The 18979-nt window shown below is 53.1% G+C and overlaps 1 protein-coding gene across 3 annotated transcripts in view; it reads left to right on the top strand.

The window, feature by feature from the left end:
- LOC137437895 (sodium- and chloride-dependent creatine transporter 1-like) overlaps positions 1–18979 on the top strand; it is a 115437-nt gene that overhangs the window by 79246 nt on the left and 17212 nt on the right. For 2 of the 3 annotated variants that reach the window (XR_013621086.1, XM_068132607.2), the window contains exons 9-12: positions 7770–7882; positions 8243–8380; positions 14694–14796; positions 14913–15013. Coding sequence is in view for 2 of the 3 variants with exons in the window: in XM_068132607.2 (XP_067988708.1) it covers positions 7770–7882; positions 8243–8380; positions 14694–14796; positions 14913–15013 (455 nt within the window). In the remaining variant the exon portion in view is untranslated. Of the gene's footprint in view, positions 1–7769; positions 7883–8242; positions 8381–14693; positions 14797–14912; positions 15014–15669; positions 15836–18979 lie in introns of those variants that run through there. The other variant, XM_078766766.1, reaches the window with a different exon arrangement.

The raw sequence follows: 18979 nt of genomic DNA, 5'->3' as shown, positions 1-18979 counted from the left end.
GACCGGTGGCCCGACGGTGGGGATGTGATGGGCCACCCCGTGCTTGACGGCCCCCGCCGAGAAGGTGGGCCGCGTGAGGGCCGGGAAACCGGCGAGGAGGCGGGTGAATGCGTCCGCTGCCGGAAGCGTACAGACCAACGTGGCCGGAACCGAATCGTTCGGCAAGCCGCTTGGCAAGCCGCTCGTTGAGCTGGGCAACGCACATGCGAGCGAGCTGAACGTCTCGGCCTGGACAAGCCGTCTGCGCTTGACGTCGACCAGGAGCCCATTAGCGCACAGGAAGTCCGCGCCAAGCAGTGCCATGGGCACGTCGGCGGTGACGAACGTCCATCGGAAAACCTGCCCTCCAAACCGCAGAGAGAGGCAGCGTTTTCCGTACGTACGGATGGGCGTCCCGTTCGCGGCAAGCAGCGCGGGGCCCCCACCCGCGGCGTGCTTGTCTGACATGCCGGCGGGAATGACACTCACCTGTGCTCCCGTGTCGCACAGGTAACGGCGCCCGGAGAAGGTGTCCGTTATGAACAGCAGGCTGCTCGAACGGCCGGCGCTCATCGCCACAATTGAGCGCCGGCCCGGGCGTTTCCCGACCCGTTGAAGGAGCACGGCGGATGACACCGCCGAGCTTCGTGGCCGAACTTGGCGTGGAACCAGCACCAGGTGGTGGAGCTGGAGGAGCGCGGCTGGCTCCGCCAGGCCGGTGGAGTCGACGGGTTTCCCCGCGGTGGCGGTTTTCGCCGCGGCGGTGGGCGGGGCGTGGCGGCGTTCACGAGGTGCGTATCAGCATGCTGCTGAACCACAGCGTGCTGTAGAAGATGATGCTGTGGAACATCAGCGTGCTGTAGAAGATGATGCTGTGGAACATCAGCGTGCTGTAGAAGATGATGCTGTGGAACATCAGCGTGCTGTAGAAGATGATGCTGTGGAACAGCAGCGTCGAAGGCCGTGACGGCCACGCCAACGCTCGCCCGCGTGTCCGAAGCGGCGAAGTACTTGTCCGCCTCGGCCGCCAATGCTCGGGGTTCCGTTAGCCCGGTCCCGGCCAACGCGAGGCGAACCTGCGCTGGAAGTTGGCGACGGAAAAGCGCCCGGAATAGCGAACCGGGGGCTTCGTCGCCCAACAGTGACAGCATATGGTCCATTCGGACCGACGGGCGCGTCTCACCGAGCTCGGGGAGATCCAGGAGGCGGTCGGCCCGTGCGTCGTCCGTGAGTCTGAACGTGGCTAGGAGTAGCCGCTTGAGTGCCTCGTACTTGTGGCCGTCCGGTGGGTGGCGAAGGACGGACACAACTCGAGCGGCCGTGCCGGGCCCGAGGGAGGCGACGACGTGGCAGTAGCGCGTGTCATCGCCGGTGAGGTGCCGAAGCTGAAATTGGGCTTCGGCCTGGACGAACCAGACTTCGGCCTGAGCCTCCCAAAATTCCGGAAGTTTGACGAAGGCGGCCATGGCGATGGCGTCGCGTGTGGAAGGATCGCTCCGGCAGATCCAACGTCGAGGGTCACCAATAAAGCGCGGCGTTACGCGCGCTGCTTGTGAGCAAGGAGGAAACGGACAAGCGGTAACATATAAACGCCTTTATTCAAGACTACACTGTAACACTGTACCGCTCCGGGCTGGGCGCCCGGTGTCTCTCATGAGGCCACGCCTACCCCTCGGACGTGGCCACCGCCCACTTGGTGCGTGGAATGATGTCACCACGCCAGTGGGCTTTTGTGTCCGCCACAGTACACTGAATTCTGTAGCGAGGCATTTTTCTTGAAACAACTCGCCTTATCTTCCTGGGAAGCAAATCCAACTGAAACAACAGATCATTTCACAAAGCCAACAACAAGAGTGCCAACTCTCAGGGGAGCCAGAAAACAACATGTGACCAATCTCAAGATTGCACTTACAAACCTGTCTCCCTCCTCTAGAACCAGGTGGCACCTTGATAGGCCTATCTCTGGAGTATCTACCTGCTTTCAGCTCTCCTCGTCAAGGCTGGAGTGCCCCAAAGCAGTGTTCTGGACCCAGTCCTATTCCTAATCTTCATGAACAATCTCTCTGACTCTATAGAAAACTATCTTTATCGATTTGCTGACAACTCCACCCTCTGCCACAACCTTCCTAATACTTCAGAGAGGTGTGCAGCATACTCTTCTCTCCTTGCAGACATTGCTCAGATACACTCATTAGTTCCTCTTTTATCCCACCAGTGGAACCAATTTCATTCTCATTCTTCCCTCCAGGTCTTCAAGACAGCTTCCCTCCAGGTCCCTCCAGGTCTCCCCCACCCAAAACCATGATATTCTCTACCCTTGTTAACCCTCCCCAAGCCCACCTCTCCAAGTTTCCAGTTTTTTCTTTCAGTTTGCAGCTGTCTCCATCTTTTTCATCACATGACCTCCCCTAGCCCAATTACAAAAATAAAACATTTCCTCCTTCCCCAAGTGCTGCCACTCATCTCAAAATGCAATGTGTTGTGTTCTTTGTCCACATGTTTCTCTGTCCGTATTATTTAAATAACAGACATTGTTTGACTGTCCATGTGCCTTGACCTTTTCATATAAAAAGTCATACATTTATTTTGGTTTGACAATTCATTTTCTAGAAGCTTCATTACAAAATGCGAAACAATACTTGCCACAATTTGAAAATTCCAGAAGGTTTTGATGCCACAACCACTCCACAAACGTCAGCCTGGGGTCTTTTTTTTTTGCTTTTGTAGAACAACAAGTGAATCCACTTGGATTCCGCCCAGGTTGGCACATGGAAATTATGATGTAGCATAATTATCATCTCGGGTCAAGATTTGAAATTATGCCATGGTTTTTGTAAAATTGCTACTAGTATTCACATTATGTACTTTCACCAAAACATACATCATCATAGAAACATACATAGAATTTGGGTCCTCTGGGTCATTTGGGTCCTCTGGGTCATTTGGGTCCTCTGGGTCATTTGGGTCCTCTGGGTCATTTGGGTCCTCTGGGTCATTTGGGTCATTTGGGTCCTCTGGGTCATTTGGGTCCTCTGGGTCATTTGGGTCATTTGGGTCATTTGGGTCCTCTGGGGCATTTGGGTCCTCTGGGTCCTCTGGGTCCTCTGGGTCATTTGGGTCCTCTGGGTCCTCTGGGTCATTTGGGTCCTCTGGGTCATTTGGGTCCTCTGGGTCCTCTGGGTCCTCTGGGTCATTTGGGTCCTCTGGGTCATTTGGGTCATTTGGGTCATTTGGGTCCTCTGGGTCATTTGGGTCCTCTGGGTCCTCTGGGTCATTTGGGTCCTCTGGGTCATTTGGGTCCTCTGGGTCATTTGGGTCCTCTGGGTCATTTGGGTCCTCTGGGTCATTTGGGTCCTCTGGGTCATTTGAGTCCTCTGGGTCATTTGGGTCCTCTGGGTCATTTGGGTCCTCTGGGTCATTTGGGTCCTCTGGGTCCTCTGGGTCCTCTGGGTCATTTGGGTCCTCTGGGTCATTTGGGTCCTCTGGGTCATTTGGGTCCTCTGGGTCATTTGGGTCCTCTGGGTCATTTGGGTCCTCTGGGTCATTTGGGTCCTCTGGGTCATTTGGGTCCTCTGGGTCATTTGGGTCCTCTGGGTCATTTGGGTCCTCTGGGTCATTTGGGTCCTCTGGGTCATTTGGGTCCTCTGGGTCATTTGGGTCCTCTGGGTCCTCTGGGTCATTTGGGTCCTCTGGGTCATTTGGGTCCTCTGGGTCATTTGGGTCCTCTGGGTCATTTGGGTCCTCTGGGTCCTCTGGGTCATTTGGGTCATTTGGGTCCTCTGGGTCCTCTGGGTCATTTGGGTCCTCTGGGTCATTTGGGTCCTCTGGGTCCTCTGGGTCCTCTGGGTCATTTGGGTCCTCTGGGTCATTTGGGTCCTCTGGGTCATTTGGGTCATTTGGGTCCTCTGGGTCATTTGGGTCCTCTGGGTCATTTGGGTCCTCTGGGTCATTTGGGTCCTCTGGGTCATTTGGGTCCTCTGGGTCATTTGGGTCCTCTGGGTCATTTGGGTCCTCTGGGTCATTTGGGTCCTCTGGGTCCTCTGGGTCATTTGGGTCCTCTGGGTCATTTGGGTCCTCTGGGTCATTTGGGTCCTCTGGGTCATTTGGGTCCTCTGGGTCATTTGGGTCCTCTGGGTCATTTGGGTCCTCTGGGTCATTTGGGTCCTCTGGGTCATTTGGGTCCTCTGGGTCATCTGGGTCATTTGGGGTCTCTGGGTCATTTGGGTCCTCTGGGTCATTTGGGTCATTTGGGTCCTCTGGGTCATTTGGGTCCTCTGGGTCATTTGGGTCCTCTGGGTCATTTGGGTCCTCTGGGTCATTTGGGTCATTTGGGTCCTCTGGGTCATTTGGGTCCTCTGGGTCATTTGGGTCCTCTGGGTCATTTGGGTCCTCTGGGTCATTTGGGTCCTCTGGGTCCTCTGGGTCATTTGGGTCATCTGGGTCATTTGGGTCCTCTGGGTCATTTGGGTCATTTGGGTCCTCTGGGTCATTTGGGTCCTCTGGGTCATTTGGGTCCTCTGGGTCATTTGGGTCATTTGGGTCCTCTGGGTCCTCTGGGTCATTTGGGTCCTCTGGGTCATTTGGGTCCTCTGGGTCATTTGGGTCCTCTGGGTCATTTGGGTCCTCTGGGTCATTTGGGTCCTCTGGGTCATTTGGGTCCTCTGGGTCATTTGGGTCCTCTGGGTCATTTGGGTCCTCTGGGTCATTTGGGTCCTATATTCCTATCCTATAACATATATATCTCCTATAACCTATCCTATAAATATAGATTTGATGACGTCATGTTTACACATCTGAGCGACAGAAATGAGCGACAGAAATGGGTGACAGAAACTAGCTTCACTTTTGAGCGCCCGAAATTCCCAGGCAAACGCTATAACGCACCAGGTTTACAACCTGTGCGTTAATAAAGTGGGGCTAGCAGGATGGCCTAGGCTTTAGATTGCCGAGAGGTAGGCACACTCGCCTCTTACAATGGTGAGAAAAAGTTTGTGAACCCTTTATAACTTTCTGGATTTCTGGATAAATTTAGATCCATTCATCCTTACAGAATTGCTTCTACTCAGATATTTCCGGCTTTCTTGCAGGAACTGCTCGCTTCCGATTCTGCCATAACCTTTCAATTGGGTTAAGGTCTGGACTTTGAGTTGGCCACTCCAAAACGCAAAATCTCCTGCTACAGCCATTCTGATGTAGATTTACTTGTGTGTTTAGGATCTTTGTCTTGCTGCATGACCCACTTTCTGTTAAGCTTCAGCTCATGGAAAGATGCACTGACATTCTCCTGTAGAATTTTCTGGTACAATCCAGAATTCATGGTTCCGTTAATGATGGCAAACCGTCCGGGTCTTGAGGCAGCAAAGCAGCTCCAAACCATGATACTCCCACCACCATGCTTCCCAGTTGGGATGAGGTTCTTATGTTGAAATGCAGTGCTTGGTTTTCGCAAAACATAACATTTCTCATTGAAGCCAAAAAGTTCCACTTTCGACTCATCTGTTCATGGAACATTTGTCCAATAGTCTTCTGGGTCATCCAGGTGGTATTTGGCAAACTTGAGACGGGCTGCAATGTTCTTGGAGAGCAGTCGTTTCCTCCTTGCTGTCTTCCTATGCACACCCTTCTTGTTCAGTGTTTTCCTGATGGTCATGATGATGATGATTCCATTTTCCTGATGCTCATGAACACTGACATTAGCCAATGCAATAGAGGCCTGCAGACCCTGGGGTTCTTTGTGACCTCTTGGATTATTGTGCTCCTTACTCTTGGGAGTGATTTTAGTTGGGCGACCTCTCCTGGAAAGAGGATGGTGTTGCATTTTCTCCATTTGTACACGATCTGCCTGACGGTGGGTTTGTGGAGCCCAACATGTTTAAAATGGTTTTGTAACCCTTTCCAGACCGATGAGCATTGACAACTCTTTTTCTGAGGTCCTCAGAAATCTCTTTTGATCGGGGCATGACGCACTTCCACAAACCTCTGTGGTGAAGACCAGACTCTGATGGTGACGAACAAAGTTTATGTTTTTCATATAGGGCAGGACCACCCAAACTCACTCCTCATTGTCATCCCATTGATTGAAACACCTGACTGTAATTAACCCCTTAATTGAGGTGATTCACCTGGAGGTTCACATACCTTTTTTTCTGACAAATAAATTTAATGTTGGATCATTTTGCTCAAGAAATAAATTAAAAAGTAGATTTTTTTGTGCTATTTCTTTAATCAGGCTCTCTTTATGTATTATTAGCCGAATCCACCCGGTGTTGCCGGGGTTCTTTTTAAATGAATTTACTACTATAATTCAACTTTTACTCGCTGCCATAGAAGATTGACCACTATAATTCAGCTCAGCTTTTAATTGTGAAATGGGCCCAGCCTAGCCGATGCGGCCTCGACCAGCCTCGCCACCTAGCCTATAACCTTCCCGGGGCCCGGCCCGTCCCGACATTTTTGGTTCTTTTTGAATGAATTTACTACTATAATTCAGCTTTTACTCGCGGCCGTAGAAGATTGACTACTATAATTCAGCTCAGCTTTTAATTGTGAAATGGGCCTCGACCGGCCTCGCCACCTGGCCTAAAACCTTCCCGGGGCCCATCACGACATTTTTTGTATTGGAGGTTTCCTCCTATCTTTCACCGTTCAGCAGATTAGCTTGCGCAGCCAAACTAACAAAAACTTTCTTTTATATATATATATAAATAAATATAATAAAATAAAATAATAATAACTAGACGAAAGCACCCGGCATTGCCCGGGTTCTTTTTGAATGAATTTACTACTATAATTCAGCTTTTACTCGCGGCCATAGAAGATTGAGTACGACAATGCAGCTTAGCTTTTAATTGTGAAATGGGCCCAGCCTGGCCGAAGCAGCCTCGACAGGCCTCGCTACCAAGCCTATAACCTTCCTGGGGCCCGTCCCGACATTTTTAGTTCTTTTTGAATGAATTTACTACTACAATTCAGCTTTTAATCGCGGCCGTAGAAGATTGACTACTATAATTCAGCTTAGCTTTTAATTGCGAAATGGGCCTCGACTGGCCTTGCCACCTAGCCTAAAACCTTCCCGGGGCCCGTCCCGACATTTTTTGTATTGGAGGTTTCCTCCTATCTTTCACCGTTCAGGAGATTAGCGTGTGCAGACAAACAAACAAAAACTTTCTTTTATAATATAGAGAGATAATTAGGCCGCAAATGAAGATCTGATCATATTTTAGGTCAAATTTATGCACAAATACAGAAAATTCCAAAGGGTTCACAAACTTTTTCTCACCACTGCAGCTGTTTAGCCTGGGTTTGAATCCCAACCCAGCTATAAATTGTCATCCTGGTATTTCACAGGCAGGGTGAATCATCGATGTGTGTGCCGTCCCCCAGACGGACGTTAAACTCGCATTCCGTCTGCCAGCATTAGTTTGTGGACGTCAAAGACCCCACAATGTCCTTCTGAAGAATAGGCGAGCTGTGACCACCACCATGAACAAATTACAAATTCCTGCCGTAACTACTGCTGGGAAGGCAATGGCAAACCACTCCGAACAACCCTCGCTCAGGAATCTGCTTCGGTGGCATCGACACTTTGTGAAGAGCATGGCACATCAGAGAGAGAGAACAAAAAGTGCAGATTAACATTAAACCACAGCACCCCCTTGTCCCCTTGCATCCTCACATTGCAGTGATCACAGTCTCCATCCATCCATCCATCCATCCATCCAGTTGTGTAAGCCCCTGGATTTTGACTATACCGTTATCAACTGAAAACCAGGCTCATTTTTGTCCTGCAGGCCCTGGGCTGGCATTCATCGCGTATCCGCAAGCTGTGGCACTCATGCCACTTTCACAACTCTGGGCATCCTTGTTTTTCTTCATGCTGATTCTGCTGGGACTCGACACACAGGTCACTCGGACTCCTCATGCACACATGCCATTTCAAGTTTATGTCCTACATTTCTGGGATAATGCAACAGCTGCCCAGTGGTAGATTGTCAATGTCAGTTGTAAAATCTGTGGCCTTTTGTGCACCCAACTTGCAACTTCCTTCCTCCCCCTTGCATTATTAAACAGTGCATAACACCACCAAGTATAATTTAGTGAGAGGGGAAAAAAAAGAGCTGCATCTACCTCTACACAACCAGCCTCATGCGTCACTAGACTAACCTAGACTGGACCCTAGACAGCCAAGGAGTTGGACATTGGGATGAAGGGAAGATGTCAATCAGCCTGCATTCTCATGGTGCTGTTACATTTTCCTGTACAGTTTGTCGGTGTGCAGTCATTTGTGACCGCCTTCACAGACCTCTTCCCAAAGACCTTGAGAACTCAGCTCCGTAAGAACATCTTCTTGATCGTTTGCTGCACCATAAAGTTTCTGCTTGGGATCTACCTCATCACATCGGTAAGATTACCTGCTGTGATATCTTTACACTACATTTACCTTGGGGTCGGGGAGATTTAAAAAAAATAACCATTCATGTGTTATGGGCAACCCTCTGGACACTTCATTCCCGTTGCAATGTCTTGGTCTTGGTTCGACTCGGCCGGGGTTCGAACCGATTTCCCAGAATCAGAACGGACGCTCCAACTATTACGCTGCCGAGGCTGGAAGTAGTTTTGCATCAAACAAGAGAATCTTCAAAACTTTTAACATTTATTCAACGACATCCAGAAACCGTATCCCTGCGCATTGCGGTGTGTACCCCGGTTTAGAATAGGTACACCGTATCCCTGCGCATCGAAGAGGCGACCAAGGGTTGGCGTCAGGAAGGGCATCCGGCCATAAAAACATTGCCTCAAACAGGGAACCATGATTGTCATGGGGCCCGCAAGGCTAACCCCCGCTCTAGCGGGGAAAATGGCCTTAAAACGATCATTCATTCATTCATTCATTCATTCATCCAGAAAAATGGGAAAAATAATCCTGACCACACAAATACTTTAAATCATAGGCTTGTTCCTTGGGTTATCAATTTTAAGACAGCAAGGCAAAAATATACACCAAATATTGAAAGTTATCAGGAAATCGGTCGAATTTACAATGCATGGACACAGGCCTCAATCTTGAATAAGGGTTAGACGAGGCCTAGCCCCACGTGGACATTAAAAGTATCAAATTACATCCGATCTGGTGACGTAGTTGTTTGAGCACAATTCATGTCGAAAACAGAAAGCAACTCAAACTTCAACTTCTTGTCCACTTTCCAAGTGGTGTTCGACATGGCAAGAGTGAAAAGTGGAATTTACACGAATGTATAGGCCTATATATATATAACAGAGATGGCTGTCCGTGTCCGTTCGTGGTTATGCTGATTGGCTGGTGCGAGCCTAGGAGCAATGTGATTGGCTCCTGGAAAGATTAAATAATGTATCGTAGTCTTATTAAAAGCTCATATTCGAAATCTGATTCCATATTTCATGATCGGAACTCATGGCCTAAATAATTATGTCGAAATCCAAAGTGAGATTTTAACCAAATTAGGAAGAAGCCATTTTTACAAATTATGTAGTTAAATAACATCCTCCGTGAGATTCGAGGTAAAATGGCTCCAAAAATTCTTTTTTTCACTCTGTTAAAGGTAATTATTGTATTGAAGGAGCTGGGGCTCCCACGTCGATCGGAAGAATGGACGCGACAAAAAGCTGGAATTCATCCGAGTTGCTTTATTCAAACCAAACACTCAGGCACTCTGAAAAGCCCGTTTTCTCGGGCAGCAATATATATACATATTATCCCGGAGCGTTTGCCCAGGAAAGGCGAGAGGGGGCGTGGCCCAGCGTCCTGGCTGCGGCCTGGCAAGTTGAGGGCGAGCCTGCCCGGGCGTCACGACCGAGGCCTGGCAAGTTGAGCGCGGGCCTGCCCGGGCGTCCTGGACGAGCCCGGCATGGTGATCGCTCCGCGTCCTTGATAGGTGCAAGGCGATTGTGAAAACCCAGCGAGCCGTCCCCCCAGAATCGACTTGCACCGGCAGGGTCAATTTGAGGGGGGTCCTGATGACCCGGCCGAAGTGACGCCTGGCGGGTCATGGGAGGGGGTCCGGTGTGGTGGTGGGCGGTCGAGTGGGGGGCACCGTGGACGGGGGGCGGCCTTGCCGCGGCGGAAGGGCCACCCGTGGTGGGTGGTCGACGTCCACGTGCGCCGGCTTGAGGCGGTCCACCGCAATCCGGTCCGACCTGCCGCCGATGTCGATGACGAACGACTTGTCGTCCCGTCGCAGCACCCGGAAGGGCCCGTCGTACGGCGGCCGGAGTGGCCCCCGATGTGCGTCGTGACGCACAAAAACATACTCCGCTGTGCGAAGTGCTGGGGGGACGTAGGACTGGGGGTCACCGTGGTGGGATGTTGGCACGGGGGCAAACCGTCGGGCGGCCTCCTGGAGGTCCGAGCGCTGGTGAGCTGCGGACCAGGGACTGGTAGCGTCGGGCACGAATTCGCCCGGGACGTGTAGCGCCTGGCCATAGACAAGCTCGGCGGTGGATGCCTGGAGGTCCTCCTTGGGGGCCGTGCGGAGGCCCAAAAGGACCCACGGCAGCCGGTCGGCCCAACCGCCGTCTTGAAGGCCGGCCATGAGCGCGGCCTTCATGGAGCGGTGGAATCGCTCGCACAACCCGTTTGCTTGGGGGTGGTAGGCCGTAGTACGGTGGAGCTTGACCCCCAGGTTGCGGGCGACCGCGCCCCACAGCTCGGAGGTGAACTGTGGTCCGCGGTCTGACGAGATGTCCGCCGGTGCGCCGAAGCGGGCGACCCAGGTGGCGATGAAAGCCTGCGCCACGTCGGCGGTGGTGGTGGAGACGAGGGGAACGGCCTCCGGCCACCTGGTGGTCCTGTCCACCATGGTGAGCAGGTGTGTGAACCCCCGTGACGGGGGGAGGGGGCCCACCAGATCCACGTTGACGTGGTCGAAACGTCGTTCGGGCACGGTGAAAGGTGCCAGCGGGGCCTGGGTGTGTCGGTGGACCTTGGCCCGTTGGCAGGCCTTGCAGGTGCTGGTCCAATCGCGGACGTCCCGACGAAGGCCGTGCCAGACGAATCGCGCCGACACCAGCTTCTGGGAAGCTTTCCGGCCCGGGTGGGAAAGGCCGTGGAGGGAGGCGAAGATGCGGCGTTGCCAGGTGACGGGCACGATGGGGCGAGGCTGGCCTTGGGAGACGTCGCAGAGCAGGACAGTGTCCGCGAAGGGGATGTCGGCCAGGCGGAGGCCCGTGTCCGCCGCCCGGAGGGCTTGCACCGTGGTGTCGGTGGTTTGGTCCGCCGCCATAAGCGCAAAGTCCACGCCCAGGGGCCGCATGAGTTGAGCAGCGCGGGGCACGAAGCGGTGATAAAAATTCACCATTCCCAGGAATTCCTGCAGGGCCTTTATGGTGCGGGGACGCGGGAACGTGGTGATGGCCTCGACCTTGGTTGGCAGCGGCACGGCCCCGTTCTTGGTGATGTGGTGGCCCAAAAAATCAACGGCCGTCGTGCCGAAGTGGCATTTGGCCGGGTTGACGATGAGGCCGTGCTCGCTGAGGCGCCCGAACAGTGTTCGGAGGTGGAGGAGGTGCTCGGCCCGGGACGTGCTGGCGACGAGGATGTCGTCCAGGTAAACGAAAAGGAACGGCAGGTCACGCAGCACGCCGTCCATCAAGCGCTGGAACGCCTGAGCCGCGTTCTTGAGACCAAACGGCATCCGCAAGAATTCGAATAAGCCGAACGGCGTGATGACTGCCGTTTTAGGGACGTCGGCCGCCCTGACAGGTACCTGGTGATATCCCCGTATGAGATCAATTTTCGAAAAAATGACCCGTCCCGCCAGACGGGCGGAGAAGTCTTGGATATGCGGGATCGGGTACCTGTCGGGGGGTGGTAGCGTCATTGAGACGGCGGTAGTCGCCACACGGGCGCCATCCACCCCCCCCCCCGGCTTTGGCACGATGTGCATTGGCGAGGCCCACGCGCTATCGGAGCGCCGCACGATGCCGAGGTGCTCCAACACGTCGAATTCGGCCTTCGCCACGGCGAGCTTGGCTGGGTCGAGGCGGCGGGCCCTGGCGTAGACCGGCGGGCCCGTGGTTGGTATGTGGTGCTCGATCCCATGCCGTACTGCGACGGCCGAAAACGTCGGCCGCGTGAGGGCCGGGAACTCCGTGAGCAGGCGAGCAAACTCGTTCGCCGCCGGGACGGCGCATGCCAGCTCGGTCGGCGCGGAGCTGCTCAATGTGCATACCAGGGAGCTGAAGGTTTCGGCGTTGATTAAACGACGCCGTTGGACGTCCACCAGCAGTCCGTGTGCGCAGAGGAAGTCGGCGCCTAGCAGAGCCATGGGCACGTTTGCGGTTACAAACGTCCAAGCAAAGCGTTGGCCGCCGAAGCAGAGGGTGACGTTGCGCGGGCCGAAGGTGCGGATGGTCGATCCGTTGGCCGCAACCAAGGAGGGGCCGCAACCCGCGGCCTGCCTGTCCTGGTCAGAGGCGGGTATGACGCTCAGTTGGGCCCGGTGTCGCACAGGAAGCGCCGTCCGGACGCTTTATCCGTGATGAACAGTAAGTTGCCCGTGTGGCCGGCGCTCATGGCTGGTAATGAACGCCGGCCCGGCCGTTTCCCGGCCTGCCGAAGGTGCACGGGGGTCGGCATGTCCGGGCCTTCTGTCCGAACCTGGCATGATAGTAACACCACGCTTGGTCAGGTGGAGGCCCCGGTCGTCGTGCTGGAGGTGGTCGGCTCGGTGTAGCGGCCGCCAATTGCGTCGGCAGTTCGGTCGTCGACCATGCCGGGTGCTCGGGCGCCATGGGTGTTGCGTCGGACGGCGGTGGGTCCCATGTCGCCGCTGCGATGCGCTGGCCTGCGGCGGAGATCTTGTCGGCTTCTCTGGCAAGGGCTTGGGGATCTGTGATCGTCGTGCTTGCCAGGGCGAGGCGTACCGGGTTAGGCAGCTGACGGAGGAACAGCTCCCGGAACAGGAATGCTGGAGAGTGCTCGCCGAACAGTGAAAGCATGTAGTCCATTCACTCGGAAGGGCGCGTGTCGCCGAGCTCGGGCAGATCGAGCAGGCGCCGTGCGCGTTCCGCCGATGGGAGGGCGAAAGCGTCGAGGAGAAGCTTCTTAATCGCGCCGTATTTGTCAGCAGCTGGTGGGCTCTCGAGGAGGCTCAGGGCGCGGGCCGCGGTGGCCGAACCGAGCGCTGCTACCACATGGTGGAAGCGGGTGTCGTCGGCCGTGATGCCTCGCAGGGCGAACAGGGAATCCGCCTGTGCGAACCAAACCGCCGCGTGAGCCTCCCAGAAGGTAGGCAGTTTAAGGGCGACTGCCGTGTCCATGTCGGTAGGTCACCAATGAAGGAGCTGGGGCTCCCACGTCGATCGGAAGAATGGACGCGACAAAAAGCTGGAATTCATCCGAGTTGCTTTATTCAAACCAAACACTCAGGCACTCTGAAAAGCCCGTTTTCTCGGGCAGCAATATACAGTATATACATATTATCGCGGAGCGTTTGCCCAGGAAAGGTGAGAGGGGGCGTGGCCCAGCGTCCTGGCTGCGGCCTGGCAAGTTGAGCGCGGGCCTGCCCGGGCGTCCTGGACGAGCCCGGCATGGTGATCGCTCCGCGTCCTTGATAGGTGCAAGGCGATTGTGAAAACCCAGCGGTAGCCGCTACAGTATGTCTGATTTTATTTTACACCATCCAGGGACATCAGTTGTGATCTTTTTGGATTCTACTTTTATTATACATTTTAACGTATAGTAATACATACCGGAACAATATGGAATCAGTTTGATTATTAACTGCATTAAGGAGAGAGGGGAGGGACAGGGGAGTGGGAGGAAGAGTAGAGGTACAGGGGAGTGGGGGGGGAGAGGAGAGGGACAGAGGCGTGGGAGGGAGAGGAGAGGGACAGGGGAGTAGGAGGGAGAGGAGAGGGATAGGGGAGTGGGAGGGAGAGTGGAGGGACTGGGGAGTGGGAGGGAGAGGAGAGGGACAGGGGAGTGGGGGGGAGAGGAGAGGGACAGGGGAGTGGGAGGTAGAGGAGAGGGACAGGGGAGTGGGAGGGAGAGGAGAGGAACCGGGGAGTGGGGGGGAGAGGAGAGGGACAGAGGCGTGGGAGGGAGAGAAGAGGGACAGGGGAGTGGGTGGGAGAGGAGAGGGACAGGGGAGTGGGAGGGAGAGGAGAGACACAGGGGAGTGGGAGGGAGAGGAGAGGGACAGGGGAGTGGGAGGGAGAGGAGAGGGACAGGGGAGTGGGAGGGAGAGGAGAGGGACAGGGGAGTGGGAGGGACCGGGGAGTGGGAGGGAGAGTGGAGGGACTGGGGAGTGGGAGGGAGAGGAGAGGGACAGGGGAGTGGGAGGGAGATTAGAGGGACAGGGGAGTCGGAGGGAGAGTGGAGGGACAGGGGAGGGAGAGGAGAGGAACAGGGCAGTGGGAGGGAGAGGAGAGGGACAGGGGAGTGGGAGGGAGAGTAGAGGGACTGGGGAGTGGGAGGGAGAGGAGAGGGACAGGGGAGTGGGGGAGAGAGAGGATGGAAAGAGGGCGGATGGGGAGAAGTGGAGGGAGAGAGAGGAGGAGGCTACCTTTGCTAGCTTTTCTTGTCACTTGGGACAGATACTCTTCCAAGTTGAATTGTTCTCAATGTTATGGAGGAGTCATGGTGCTGGGTGTGAAAAAAAATGAGAATACTTGGAAAAATAAAGGAATGACAAATTAAGTTAGAATATTAAAATGAAGGTTTCTGGTCTCTTTAGGGTGGCATCTACATATTCCAACTGATTGACAGCTTCGCAGTGAGTGGAGTGGCCCTTCTGTGGCAGATGTTTTGGGAGTCGATCATCATCAGTTGGGTGTACGGTACGTTCTGCACTACGCGGACATCACATACCGCATTATACCCAGTTACAAGGAACAAATGCTATTTTCACTCAGTTTTTTTTTGTGACAATCTTTGATGCTCCATTTACATGCAGGAGCCGAAAGATTTGTGTGCGACATTGCACGAATGGTTGGCTTCAAACCGACCTTTCTTCTCAAGTGGTGTTGGGCTGTTTTCACTCCACTATTGTGCTTGGTCAGTGACGAACACCTCAGCTTACATGTGAAATAATTTCTAAATGACTCTTTTATACGAATTTTTGTTTTTTAAAGCTCGAAAAATATTTTTTTACAATTCAAAAACACAACGACACCAATACCTTCATCATTTTTAGCGCACCTTTCCCCCTTCACACACACACACACGTTGTCAACTCCATATGTGGGTTTCAGAAGGTAGAACGGAGCCCTCCCAGGATTCAAAGTAGCGACCTTCGTGTGTGTGTGTGTGTGTGTGTGTGTGTGTGTGTGTGTGTGTGTGTGTGTGTGTGTATATATATTGTTACTGATCGCGGTTTAGATGTTATGATGGGCCGAGCGAAGGCCCCGCGACCGAACAGTTACTCCCCGATTAGAACCCAAACGTTGGCCGGATCGCACCGCAGCTATTCAATAGGGAAAAGACAAAGGCGACACGGATGTGAAGAAGAAGAAGAAGAAGAAGACAAAAAGGTTGGAAATACTACTAAATTTATTCCTACTATTTACATGCTCAAAGTAACCAAGGAGAAGGAAAGATAATAAAATAATATACAGAAGGATCAGAGACACAGTGCAATTATTAACTTATACAGACTTAATTATTCCCAGGACAATACAAACAAAGACACTGACTCACGCGGGGAATTGCAGAGTGGATTGCTGGAAGGAGGTGTGTGGCTGGAGGGGGAGGACGGCACGGAGCTGGCTGGAGCTTGATCCCGCACGGGACGTCGGGCTGGACCTCGACGGCCGCTGATGCCACCGGGCCTGTCGTGTGCGCGGGATCACGGGTCGGAGCTGCTTGGTGGAGCCGATGCGCTGGTGGGGGGGTCTGGCGTGACGGGTTCTCTCCTCCTTACGCGCTCTTGCTCTGATGACCCAGCTCTTTTTCGTCCCTCCTTGTCTCAACTCAAAGTGCATCTCTCGTGGGGGCGTCTCTCATGGGTTATATATAGCCCCACCCTTGAACCTTTGCGAACCTCCCCCAAACGTTCTCTCTCCGCCCTCTCAAGCCAAACCCCTTGTTCATGGTTGGTCGAGTGGGGCTGGCTCACTCCTCCCCTCTCTGACGAGGTGGGGACCCGCCTTTCTTCCCCAACCCTGCCTCGTGGTCAATGGCGGATGAAGGGAAAACCGCCCAACATGCAGTTGGCAATGCGAATTGCAATTGATGAAATGGGGGGAATGGAAGTGTTGGGAGTGGGAATGAAGGGAATCTATCTCTTTCACTGGTGCAATGGAGTACTTCAATTAATGGGAGACACAGCCTTACCCTAAAACACAGAATAAGAGATAACTATCAACAGGGGTATTCTATTATTTGGCTGACGTGTATGCTTGTGGACTAATTATGGGATTCTTAATTATGGAAATTCACCTTTACACAGCTCCGGAGGCAGGGGGGCGCAGAATAAACAATAATAACAATAATAATAAAGCACACAATCAAACAAAATATACAGTTCTCATATCCGCAACACTGCACCCTCCTCCTCTTAGGCACGTCCCGGGCCTACAACTTTTATTTAGTGTGACACGTAGGTGTAGTTCCCTCTACTTTTAACCTGACCCTGAGTGCGACAGTTTTAAAACATAAATAAATGTGTCCCGCTGCTCCATTGCACCCTGCCTAACAGACTTACGCCCACAGTTAACCGAATCGCGGAATGGTCTTCAAACTATACACTGACGGTGGGGAGCATTATTTACACTTGACGCTACTTTTATTTACAAAACTAACCCAGGACCTGTGATTGTTCTTTCTGGGGGGGAGACAGTCTGCTCTGCATCGACGCACCATGAAAGCACCCAAAAACGCACCAATACAAGCACCCAAGCACCAATCGGTGCAGTCACCATTGTTCAAGAGTGTTCAACAAAAATAAATTCAACAACCCCTAACCCTGCAGGTGATCTCTTGCTCTTCGGCTCCCTCTGCTGGTTATTATATTTGGTCTTCCAGATGTTGTCATCTTCCCTTGCTTTGCTTACTGGCGGCCTATTTGTATTAAAACTTGCACCCAATGTGTCCATTTTTATTTATTTTATTTATGGCCCACAGGGCCGACGAGTGTGGTTCACCTGTGGGGCATCGGTGCCCTGTGGCCAAGGTCCGCCAGCAAGATTTCGGGCCCTCATGGCCGGTTCCAGCAGAGGGGCCATGCCCCAACCCATGGGGTCCATAAGTGGTGCTCGGCCACAGACATGTGGTCCATAATGTGGTGCATCGATGCAGACAGCTGGTTCTGGGAATCCCGGGTGCACAATGGAGGACTCACGCACGCTCCCCTCGGCACCCAATGGCGCACAGGTCATGTGGGAGACAAAAGGAAGACAATTGAGCGAGGGGTAAGGTCACAAGGGTACACATCAATGAGGCAATGCAAGGCGAAATGCGTACGGAGGGCGAAGTGAGAAAGCTTGTCCCTACCGTACGTCACCCCCCTGTCACCTACACTACCCTTGCCCTTACCCCATATTTACAAAATCTACCCATTTACAAATTCGTCACTATTGTCACGTCTTCCCCATATTTCTCCGATACCAAATTTGTCTCCACAATCCCTCTATTTCAAAATTTGCCATCACCAATTCATCATCAATCCTCATAAGGAGGGAGAGATGGAATTACGCACAATGTCACACCCACGTCATGATGCGTCTCACAATCCAAACATTTGCATCATAAAAAATAATCAAAACATGGCATGGTGCGGAGTACCTGTCACCTCAGGTGAGTGGATGCAGATGGTGCGAGGAGACTTCATCCTAACTACTTTCTAAATGACATTAACACACTTTACACTACCCGGGGTCTTTCCCTGCCAATCCATTGGCCACTTACACTATGGGTTCTAAAAACCAATTCCCATTGACCAAACTGTGGTGCTTCTCAATTTGGGGTCTCACTCCCCCGATTCATCTCCCGGTGCCCTCGCACAATTTCTGGGCTGCGACGTGTAGCTCTCCCAGCAGGTCTACCCACCTGCACACCTCCACCACTGCAGTTGCCACCCGAGCTTACCTAGCTCCTCACCCTAACCTAACTAACTGGGGAAGGCCCTCTCCTGGCTCTGTCACCCCTTGGTGCCCTCTGGCACTGGGCTACCCGGGTCCGTCCTCCGGATCCTCGGGCCCCATCCACAACAACTACTACCGGCTCCCAGAGCCCACCTGCGGCCTCACCTGGCCGACATCCTCACAGTGGTGGAGTGCCCAAACCAACTACACACACACTAACAGGCTACACGCCCAGCCATTTCCACAACACTAATGCACCCATCCAAAGACCATTCTTTCACCCGCACCACAGATGCCAATATCCAACCACAATTTACCTGTACCCTCTACCTAACACTTACACTACCCGCCCCGGGTATCCGTGATGGGGGTCCACTCTTCCCCCATTCACACCTTCGCACCATCCACTCCACTCCACAATTTCCACCATACTCACTCCACGACCATCCATTCCAATACTCCATACCATTTATTCCATACACCTGTCCTCCATTCACCTGTCGTTGCACACCTGTGCAATCATACCTGATGCCACCTGCACCCTCCTCTTCCTGGACCAGTTGGTCAACACAACACACATCACCATCACTCACTCATACACTGCTCCACACACCTGTTCAGTTGCACACCTGTGCAATCACACCTGTTCAATCACACCTGTTCAATCCTCAAACACACGGGATCATCTCAGCTAACTACTCCCCTCTGAAACTTGCGCTTCCCAGTCGTCCCTTTAAACTATTGCGCTCCCACGTCATTATCATCCACACTAATCTACCTGCGTCCCCACTACAGGTATCAGTCACTAACTAATCTTAACGTTACCTAATGTCAATCTCTAGGGCCCTACACATTATATAACCTAACCCACCCGGGCTAGTTTTCACTGCCATACACCCCCTAATCTATAGCGCATTTGCCCCCTCTTGTGAGGGATGAC

Source organism: Myxine glutinosa, chromosome 12 (genome assembly GCF_964187855.1).
Source record: "Myxine glutinosa chromosome 12, kmMyxGlut1.1, whole genome shotgun sequence".
In the NCBI taxonomy this organism is placed as follows: Eukaryota; Metazoa; Chordata; class Myxini; order Myxiniformes; family Myxinidae; genus Myxine; species Myxine glutinosa.
Note: the sequence above shows the minus strand (reverse complement) of the source record. Positions and strands in the feature narration are given on the sequence as shown.